Below are 11,351 nucleotides of genomic sequence, written 5' to 3'. Positions count from 1 at the left end.
ATGCATTTTTCTATGACCTTCAAATCTATTGGGATCTATTTGAGTCGTGACTGTTTTAAATGGTGGGAACTTTCTTGCTTGAAGATGTAAACACTCCCCTCTTAGCACATTCCTCGACGCTCCTGTCACAACACGGGGCTGCTCGATGGCAACTTCTGAAGAGCAAAACAGCCTTAGAACAACACAAACGCTTCCTCAAACAGAGGGGGAGAAAACCCGAGTTCTCCACTGACTCCTCCTCAGGAGTTGATACGAATCAGGAAGAGACAAACAACAGAGCCGAGCTTGTTTAGGTGTCTTTCACTCAACGACCACCAATGGCATTTCTTTGTTGTCTGGTGCACAAAGGTCATCTCAGTTGATAGAAAGAGTCAGGATCTATGAGAGCTGATTTAGGCTGGCTGACAAAAAGCCGAGCAGGTACTTGCAAACACACTTTTATTCTTACACATCAGCTTAAAAAGACAAAAATATCACAGCTGCCTGATTGTAAAGCATACATCACTTCATCCTAAACCTAACATTTTTGGTCCAGCTATTAAAAACAAATATTTACACAACAACCACAGTATTTACAAGTAATTTCTACAGTTCGGGTTCATTTTAAGAAAAGAAACCAGGTTTAACCTGAGCTGCAATTGCAGTCCTCACCAACTCCCTCAGTTAGATTGACTTTGTTTACAGACTTTTGCAGGGACTTAATGTTGCTAAAGAGTTTTAAACTGAGATTTCAGTGAGTCTGGCTGATTTTTTTTACAGGCAAATACAGGAAATGCTTAATGTGGACAAGCTCCTAAAACATATGGTGTGAAGGCTTTAAACTAGAGTTTTCCATCAGGCAGTAAGACAGTCATGTTTTTGTAATTTCCCAGTCTTTCTTTTATCAATATTTTTGCATGTTTTCTGGAGATCTCTAGTTCCTGAACAGGTTGTGTGATTAAAAACTAAGAATAGAGGGTAAAAAAGCAATTTTTCATAAATAAAGGAAAAGAAATTGGGATTAGTCATGCCTTTGCAACAGCCTGAAAACAAATTGCCTACAGAAACGTATTTTGCAAAGGGAGCTAATACCTACATAATTTTAACTTGATTCAAATTTCTTTCTTCAGGCTGATCTGAAGTATAAGGTAACTTTGTAGGCCTGAGGCCACCAACAGAGATTACAGATGCATGTCAGTAAAGTACAATGATGACTGAATTATTGAGCTAAATAAAGCCTTTGATTATATATTGTGTAATCAAAAGATTTACTTAGTTCAGTATTTGAGATTAACAAGAGAAAACCATACATTAAATCAGTTCATTCTACATTGAAGGAAATATTTCAAGCATTTAATTTTGGTAAGGCTGAACATTGTAGTATTGAATTAAACCAATATAAAATTATATTTGTGCGTCATTTCCTACCCATCACTTCCATCAACTTTTTACTAATATGCGTAAAAAGTATACACATACACTTTTTGGGCATATAATTTTGACTTAGCCTCCTTGTGGAGGATGTCGATAGCTGTCAGTTGGCCAGATAAATCTGGGGGACTTTGTACCACAAAGTCTTAAAATATGTAACTCTGTCCATAATAAATCTACATGATATACAGCTGAAGTGTTTGACTTGGAAGAGGCCTAGAAAATAAAATTCTGCTTGGGGCGCCTACACCCATAGATCTGTCACAGATTTTATGAAAATTTCTGAAAAAGCAATAAAAATCCAATGAGAAGTCTGAAAAACTGAAACCTGTAAAATCTAAGTCACCATAGACTTTTTCACACAACTTTAGAACGTAGTGAATTCACAACTATGGCATGATGTTTTACATGAAAGTTAGCTGAAATTAGTTGACATTCAAGGCCATGACAACATTAAAATGTAGGCACCAAAAACAATATTACTCTGTAACCCTGTGTACTCCTTAATATTAGCTAAAACTTGGGGTGAGAGGTTTTTTTTACTCTCATAGTATGGGACAATGCTCCCCACAGAAAGAGTACAGTAAGTCCAGAACATCAGGCTCTTGAATTCTTCTATTAACAACTTGACCTCTCCCAGGCTGCACCACCACAACCTCACCATCAGATGGCAGCTCCACCAGCGGGTGCACTTTATTGTCTTTCATCTTAAAGTCTGCAACACCAATGCTGGGCAAAGTGCCGTTTCTCTCTGCCCATGTTTTGCTGTTCTCTGAAGCGTCCTTTGTCTCCTCATCACTGTCTTCAGTTTTGCTGCTCTTGCTTACAGTGCTCATTTCCTCCTGACACACCTCTGATTCGCTGGCATAAGGCAGAGAGAAGTAGGTGCACTTTCCAGGCTGGGATTTGGTCTCGTCTTCTAACTCTGGCTTTGCACTGAACAGTGAATATGGAGTCTTCTCGTTTGTGTCTTTATGTAATTCGTCCAGGTGAAATGTGTTTGTAAAGGTTTTGTTTATTCCAGCTGGGTCTGACACTGACTTTCTCATTGATGTGTTTTCTCTAAGGAGCCAGCGTCCGTTGTCAATAGGAACACTGTCTCCAGGCCCCACTTGTGCATTGAAAGCAATGCATTTCGTTGCTTCACTGAAGATGTCCAGTGCAGTGGAGGAACTGAAGTAGGATAATTCAGACATTGCTTTGGATCTAGCTGCATGGAATGGTGGAAATATGCTTGAAGGTTCCCTCTTTGTCTGGTCCGGCTCTGAAAGGGGTCTTTCACTGTCTTCCTCGGGTTCAAGGTCTTTTTTGCCATAGAGCATTTCAATTGCCCTCCTCACAAAGCCTTTTGAGATGGATTTCCGTGCTGAGTCATCTTCAGCGCCTGATAGGTCGCTGGAGGTCTGAGACTGATAACCTCCACTGCCTGAGGTCTCTCCTCTCTGCTCCGATAAGTTGGGACTCAGGAAGCCACTCTGCTGGATGTCTTTGTCACTCCTTGCTAAAAACATTTCCCTGATGGATCTGACTCTACTTCCCTCAGGCTCTGTGGTTATAACGCTGCTTGAGTCATAGCTGAAAGATAATGATGACTGAGGAGCCGATCGGGTGCAGAGAGCCAACTCGGACATGGTTGACTCAGACGGAAAATCTTCTGACTCTGGAGGGGATTTTCTTTGAGAGAAACGTCTGATTGTGGAACTTTTTGGTGCAAGGTGTGATTTCTGGGCTTCAGCCACCTGCTTTTCTAGAAGAGTCACTCGCTCTGCAACAGATTGGGTTGTGACTTCTTCAGACTGCTGTTTAGGACCTTCCACAACTGCCTCGTCATTTGACTCTTCCAGCTGTGCTCTCAGTGGAATTTCCTGATTTTGTGCATAGCTTTCCTTAAATTTTTCTACCTTACTTGCTTGCTCCTCCTCAGAACTGCAGTCTTTTTCATAGTAACTTAATTTTTCTTCAACTAAGCTTCTCTTTTGCTTATCTTCATCATTTGGCTGCACTTCATCCACATGCTCCTCACAGCTGCTGTCATCATTGCCACTGTCATCAACATTAAATCTAAAAATCTTTTCTAAACTTTCAGATATTATCAAACTGCTGTCCTCGTTTTTGCTGCATACATCAGAATTTTCTAATAGATCAATCGAGTCTCCTTCAGGAGAACTTTGCTGTTCTGGCTCCTCGGTATACTGGGCCTCATCTTCTGAGCTAACCTGATCTTCCTCCGGCTCCTCTGTCAAAGCCTCCAACTCTCTACCTTTTTTTGTTTGTTCTGGAAACTTAGGAAGGGGTTCCTCCTCCTTTTCCTCATTGCCAGACAAACTTTCTTCAATAATAACCTGCAGTTTTTTACAATCAACTTCAGGCTGACCTTCCTCTGAACATGTCTCTTCTACATCTGAACTTCCTATACTGTCATCGGTACTTAAACTTAATCCCATACTGTACATTTGGCCTTGTAATACCATACTTTTAGTCTCTGTTGAATCTCCCTCTTGCAGTTTTTCACCACCTGTATTTAATATTGCCTTATTCCCTTTTACACCAACTTCTACATAATAGTTTGAGCTTGGCTGCTTCTCCACGGGCAGATTACCAAGGTTAGAACTTGCACTGACCTCTTGTTTTATCCCTGGATGTGTAACTTCTGCTCTCTTTTCTGGACCTTGCTCACAATAATCTTGACTGGCACTTGGTATCATCTGAGTTTCCTCATCTGGAGCTGATTTAGCATTCTGGGTTAATTCTGTCTCTAAGTTTTTCTTACTTTGTGTTAGTTGCCTACAATCCATGTACAGCTCTTGCTTCACAGGTTTTGTCTCACTGCACACATCTCCACTAATTTTTGCCCTTTCTTGTGTTGATTTCTCACTCATATATGCCTGCTGGTGCTGCTCATGCCTTTCCAGATTACCTTTGCTTGCTACATACTTACATGACTGTAAGTTTGGAGATGTGGTACTGCAAATATACTTTTCTTGTGGGATATTTTTGATATTAGAAACAGAATTTGACCAATCTTGGCACCCATTGTCCTCAGTTGCTTGACCTAATGGTTTGTATGTTGCTGCTTCGGAAAGCACAGCAGTTCTGTCCATTTCTGGTTGTTTTGGCTGGTTAATGTTAGTTACTATTTGAACAGTAGACTTCACATCAGCATTTTGTTTGTCATCTTGAGCAACACAGTCTTCGTTTGAGATGTTTTGTGTATCTTCATGATTGCTTTGGTCTGCCAACAGCCTCGGTGTGGCAGAAGGTATACTTCCTCTATGCCTACCATCATCTACAGCTTCTGAAAAAGAAACCAACTCTTCCTTTAGCTTCTGAGGAATGTCTAGGTTTTCAATAAGCTCATTAATAACCGTTTCTCCAATGCCACAGTCTAGTTCAGGAACTGCTACAGTCCCAAGTCCAGTTTCTGAAGTGTTAGGTGTTACGCTGCGTGTTTTGGATCTGTCGCCAAGTTCCTGGAAACCCCTCCAGCTTAGCAGAAGCTGCGTTGAAGCTGATTGTTGCAAATCTGATAGACTTGTTCTCAGTCTTTGGGAGTCCTCGATGTTGGCAATTTCTTTGAGAGAATCAATCATTTTTAATGCCTCTGCACAGCTGACGTTGTTTGCGTTTAGCTCTTTCATATTCAGGTTTGTCAAGCCTTCCTTCAAGGTCATAACAGCCAGAAAAGCAAGAAGAACTTTAGATGAGGAGCCAAATGTTGAGGCCACATGAGAGGAAAAGTCAGGCATGCTGTTGGACTTTTCCAAACAGGATGGATGTTTATTCTTGGTAATTTGTCTTATTGATTTTATTGAGTAGCAGATCTTCTCAAGGACTGGCTTCATGTTCGACTCTGGTATCACAGATATATCTTGATCTCCTCCTGAGACCTTAACGTCATCACTGTTATCAGCTTCCATCTGTGCTGTTTGGTGGATTTCTATTTGGGATGATGTTTTCTTTGGTTTCCTTTTGTGTGGTTCTGAAGGGCTGTCCAAAGAGAGGTTTCTTGGAAGCAGCTTTTTGCTGAGTTTTTGCCTACCGGGTGGTGAGACCATATCTAGAGATTTAGAGCCTGGGGAAGTTCTCTGGAGTTCTTTTGTTTCATCGTGTTTTCTCTCTGTTAATGGGCTAGCATTGGGTGTTTCAGGTTTTTGTGGTCCTTTATTTGAAAGAACTTGTCTATCCAGGAGGCGTCTAGTCATTGGTGATAGTTTTGGAGAAGTATTTTGAAATTCAGAGGACTTCTTGTTGTGGAACTTCCTTTCTGGAGATGGACTGCTTTTTAATTTTGCTCTTTTCATCAAACTCTTAGGTGATTGTGTCTCAATTTTTGTTATGTGAAATGGAATATTCCCCACAGCAGATGTTTCACTTGATACAATACTGGAAGAAGACATTCTTCCATCAGAGGTTAAGCTAAGTGGAGACACAGAAGAACAGAAGGATGGAGTGCCCACCTCTAAGACTGGTTGCTTGGTCTCCTCTGATGTGACTTCAACCTGTTGCGTCGTCCCTGTTGAACAGATTTCATTTCCAGTAGTGCTGATGGGAGTGGATAATGCCTTGCTCTCTTCATTCTCATTGTTATGTGAAACATATTTATCCACAGTGGCCTTTCTGAGAAACATTTGTTTTTCCAGAGAGCGATTACTGACCAAAGGAGCTCTTTTAATGGATGGTGTTCTGGATAATTCTGCTCCCTGTTGATTCTTGCTCTGAGAAGATGATTTTTCCAATGTGGTATCATCTGGTGATATGACCTTGTCAGAAGTAGGACTACTACTTAGTGAATAATTATGTGATCTTTGACTGCTCATAGGGCTGCTGGTTGTAAATATTGCATCATTTGTGAAATCATCTGCATTCAGTAGATCAGGCGGTGGTGGTGGTAGCTCCATGGAAAGTGTACCAGTAAGTGTGGCCATGTCTTCTTCTGTCTCAGTTCTCACAGGAAGTATTTCAGAGCAGATCCCATTTAGAAGAGGCATAGCTTGTGTATCTTTCTGGCTTAAGCTGTTGTAGTTTTCTCTATTTGCATATGCTGTACAGTTGTCAGAATTTTTTGGCCTAACTCTGGTTTTCTCCTCTGCAGGCATTGATTTGTTTTCGAAAGACTGTACTCTAAGCTTGACTGAAGGGGAGATCACATTTTCTGGTGAAGAGAGTTCAAAGATTTTGCTTGTTTCTGATGTTTCCTCTGAAAATGTTCCTACTTTTTTCTGTGCAGAAAACCCTCCTGCTATTTGACTTTCTTTGTCTTGGTTTGATGATGGGTTTGAATGGGCCATCTCAAGCCAATTCTCTACATACTCTTTAGCAATAGAACTGGAGGGGTAAAATGATTGCAATGGCACATCTTTATTAATATGCAAGTACTCATTTTTGCTCAGTTCTCTTTGTGGATGACTTGTTTCAGTTTGTGTGTTAAACAACATTTGCTTGTTCTTTTCTTTCAAAGACAACTGAAAATTTACATTTTTAGCATTTGGCTTTGGTAAGTTGTTCCAGGTCGGTGTCACTCTCCTTTTTATGTTTTTTGTTGTCTTTGTTTTAGCTCCATAAATGTTCTTGATGAAGACAGCGCTTGAGAAAGGTTTCACTGTTTTATGTTTTTCAGCTGCTTTTGTTGAACTCTTCCTTTGTCTCTTACCTGGCATCATAACCAGCCTGACATGTTTCCCAACCAGTTTAGGTTTTGAGAAAACCCTCAGATCTTTCCTAACCTCTTTTTCAACGGGCTTGTTGTGACTCTTTGTAAATTGCTGGAGTGTTTCTGTTTTTGCTCCTTGGACTGCGCCAGCTTTTTGAGAGGCCAGGTGCAAATCTGATGTTACAGACCTGCTGTCAGTTCTGTACGTACTAACTGGCTCAAAGGCTGGTGAAGGTGAAGGTTCAAATTCATTACTGGAGCAAAGCTGCCTGGTTTCTGAGGTAGCTGCAGATGCAGACATACCATGAGCACCAATATTTGCAAGAAAATTGTCATGACATGTCTGTTCATATATATGCAAGACTGCTTCAGTAACTTCCTCTCCGCCCGATTCAGTCTGCATAATTTCAGTGGATTTGAATGCAGAAATATCTCTGCTGTTGACATCCACAGAGCCGTGTCGTCTTGGTTTGGGAACTGGTTTTGCCCTGTTCTGATTCTCCATGTAGAACTGCTCTGTTATTGTCCTGTTCTCTGTCTCTTCTCTGAAAATATAAGAACCAGTATTTCCTTCTCCAATTTCATCCATAGTTACAGACTTAATGCTCTCCACAGAAGCTCGGAGTTTGCTTATTTTCTTGCACCCTGGGGTAGGGACTCTTCTTGATAATGGCAAAGACCCATTGTGGTCTTTATTATCATCCTCCTCCTGAAAAGTGTCACTGACAGCTCCATTTCCAAGTGACGGTGGATCATCGTCATTGCCGTCTCTGGTTCTGTCCTTAAAGACAATGTCTGTGGAAGTAGCAGAAGTTTGAGAATGATTTGAGCAAACCTCCTGCTCTGGATCTGGCAAACATGCCACATCAGCCTGATCTGCAGCAACTGAACGTGTCAGGGTGGTCGTCCAGTGAACAGTTTCCTCTTCTTTAATCGTCAGTCGTACCTTCATCTCCACCGTCATGCTGCCATCCTGATTCACCCGAAAGGACTTCTCAATGTTGTCGTCATTGGGCAGAACGCTGTCCTGCCCTTCATCACCATTCCTGTTGCTGAGACAGGTGTCCTCCTCCGTCTCTGCCAAAGACTCCAGTATTCGATCTGAACCCGACTCAATGGAGTTAGTTGGTAGATCACAGGAGTTCTCGCCAACACTGTTGTGAATCTGATGGACGATGTATCTCTCAGACGACGTAGAGAAATTTCTAGACTTTGAAGAAAATGAAGGTGTCATTTTTTTGGCTTTTCAGGGAGTCCAGAAGATCCAAAAAGGGTTTTAAATAGATGGAAAATTAAAAATAAAAATGCCAGAAGTTTCCAGAGAAGCATGAAGGAAAAGCAAAGAGAAGAATAAGAGAAGTTAGACAGACTGAATGGCTGCTCCTCAAGAACATTAGCCTGCAAACCTGTGCATGTAGGTCATCTACAGCATTACATTCAATATTATCACCTCAGCACTTTCTCAAGCTTTATCCCTTGAGGGATGGCAGATTACTGCAGCACTTATACGCCATGCTAATGAAAGGCTAGCAAGCACACTTCTTTAAAATACATCTACAATTGTTCTCCTAAATAAATAAATAAACCAACTTCTTTTTTACTTACAGACTGATGTCTTTTGTCTTTTATAAGCCCTTTGCTTGGTAGGTCGCCTTGTTGGACTTGGAGATTTATCTGCACCATACACTGCAGGCCTGAAAGGCTCCCTGCCTACAGCCACCACACTTCCAGAGCACAAAATCAAACCTGGAAGACCATCAATCTGAAGCAGATAGAAAATAAATATTTAATCACTTTGAAGTAGTCCATCTCTAACTATTCCATGTTATAAGCATTTTATATATTTACAATTTATAGCATTTTATATTTTATTTTTATTTTTTATTTTATCTACAACTACTACTCAGTGGTAGTTGTTATCGTGTCTTGTCTCTATGCTGTAACTGCGAAGTAATTTCCCTGCTGGGATGAATAAAGTACTTCTATTCTATTCTATTCTATTCTAAATCTTTATTAAACATTTATTCATTCTTTTAACTTAACCTCTACAAAACAATCTTCTGTTTCTTCATGGGATTTTTGAGGTAGCATTTGGGAAATCCATCAAGACTTGGATATAAATGAGAACCAATATTTAACAGTTCTCCAGAATTCCCATGTCTTTCAACTTTTTTTACACTTTGTCATGTTACAACCACAAATTTTAGTTTTTATAGGGAATTCATGTGCTAAATGAACACAAAGTAGTGCAGATTTATGAAGTAGAATGAAAATGCATTTCATAATTTCCTGATAGAAGTCTTCTGCAACCGCTAACATGTTTTCTTCCAAGATTGTCCTGTATTTAGCTCCATCCACCTTCCCAACAATTCTGACCAGATTCCCTATCGCTGGTAGCTCATGGCTGCTCCACCAGAAATGCTCTTGCTGCCTAACCTGTCATTGCGAGGTTGCAGCCAGACATGACTATTCTTTCCATTTTAAGATGCTGGATATAACTGTGGTCAGTGAAATGTAATCAACTTATTAGGTGGTTCTTGAAAGTGATTTGTTGCAAACCTCAGTATAATACATTGACATTTGTAGCATGACACAATGTGAAAAGGTTTAAGGGGTACTAATGCTTCTGCAAGGTGCTGGGGGTATTAGATGAGCTGGAAAAGAAGCTTTTCACTTTTTCACCTCGTGTGACGGTCACTTCTTGCCAGGTTTAAGTTCATGTTAGTACTGTAAGGGTCAGTATTTGCACGAAAGGAATGACTGTGTGTGGTAGTGATGGAAAACTCTTACCCGTCGTCCATCCGGAGTGTGTAGTTTGCTCACATGGAACTGCATCAACTCTGAGATGTGTCCCAGGATAGACTCATAATTTGGTGTAGTCTTCTTGTGTAGCACCACAATATGCCTGATGGAGGGGTCTCCATTGCGGAAAACCACAAGTTTTTTGGGTGTACGAATTACCCCTATGCCGTCTCTGTGGATGTTTTTCCTGCCTGGGAAAAGCCTTGCTGTCCTGTGGCGAGAACTAACAGGTCTCGCATGGTACCAAGGTGGTAGCCTCCTCCGAGCCAGGGCCAGGTCAATGGGCTTGACTTTCCTGGTGTCGGAGCAGATGTACGATTTCCCATCCTCCAGCTCGTCTAGAGTATTGATGCCATGAATCCCTCGAGGAGTCGTGATGTTCCGGACTCCAAATGGCAGGGGAACCTTCTTGGAAAGACTGTCCAGGAGCGCATCGAACGTTTTACAGGTCCGGTTGTTGATGACCACTCGAAGGCCACTGAACTGAGGATCCCCACTTTTGTAGAAGCAGACCCGCTTTGACAGGATGGTGTTGGTGATGCTCGGGTGGTGCGAAGTGTCAAAGGTGTGCCCACTCCCTGATGTCTGGTCAGGAAGGGTCCTCCGAAGCCCAGTTTCATTCATCTTCTCTGGTTGACTGCAAATGAAGATTTAAGAAGACATTTAGAAAAGAACAGGCTTGTCTACCTTTGTGTTTTATTGCTTCTACTTCCTAATAAAGTACACTACTATAAAAGTTTTACATGCCCTCTTCTCCCCCACTTCCTGACCCATTGCCATAAACTCAGCAGTAGAGGTTGGTCAATAAAATAACTTTCCTTCTGCAAACAAACAACAGCTGACCTTTTGTCTGAGATCTTTACATGGGTCACTGACATTTGTGCTTTTGTCTTAGTAACAATACAATTTATAACTGATATGCACTCATTGTCTACTTTACTAAGTGCACTGCAATACTAGTGCCAGGTTGGACCTCTTTTACCTTCAGAATTTTCTTCATTATTTGTGACATGCATTCAACACAGAGGCAGCACCACACATCTGGATTTTGTGTAAATTGGTTGGATTATCTTGAATTGATATAGGCAATTGGAGAACAGTGAACTCCATTGAAGTTGGGGAGGATTTTACCTTAGGGGGCAATAAATGCTGGAAGTAACCAACCTGTTATGGGGTCATAAAAGGACACACATTGTCAACAACAACAACAACACTCAAATAAGTTGAGGTGTTAAATTGATGCTCAGTTGGTACAAAGAAGCCAAAAATAAGAAAATATCCTCCACAAAATTGAACCAACATCTGGCAGACTGAAGCACTGAAGCCAGACTGGATGGATGTGATCCTATATCATCTGAATGTTTCAGCTGATATCAATACTTATTGGACCAGGCAACGTTTTTATAATCTGTTAATTTCCAATTTTGGCAAGCTTCAATAAATTGTAATCTTGGTTTCCTACTCTAACTGATATTATGCCATTTGAGGT

General features: G+C 40.9%; 1 protein-coding gene across 1 annotated transcript; it reads right to left on the bottom strand.

Moving 5' to 3' along the window:
- Positions 1–421: 421 nt before the first annotated feature.
- Positions 422–10,487, bottom strand: LOC116712273 (uncharacterized). The gene is made up of 3 exons (XM_032552154.1): positions 9,851–10,487; positions 8,666–8,822; positions 422–8,302 (listed from the first exon to the last, which is right to left on the bottom strand). Exons 1-3 carry the CDS (start codon positions 10,484–10,486, stop codon positions 1,956–1,958), a joined length of 7,140 nt encoding a protein of 2,379 aa, XP_032408045.1. The 5' UTR covers position 10,487; the 3' UTR covers positions 422–1,955.
- Positions 10,488–11,351: the final 864 nt, after the last annotated feature.

This window comes from Xiphophorus hellerii, chromosome 21 (assembly GCF_003331165.1).
Source record: "Xiphophorus hellerii strain 12219 chromosome 21, Xiphophorus_hellerii-4.1, whole genome shotgun sequence".
NCBI classification, from domain to species: Eukaryota; Metazoa; Chordata; class Actinopteri; order Cyprinodontiformes; family Poeciliidae; genus Xiphophorus; species Xiphophorus hellerii.
The sequence above is the reverse complement of the archived record's forward strand: the minus strand, read 5'-3'. Positions and strand labels throughout refer to the sequence as shown.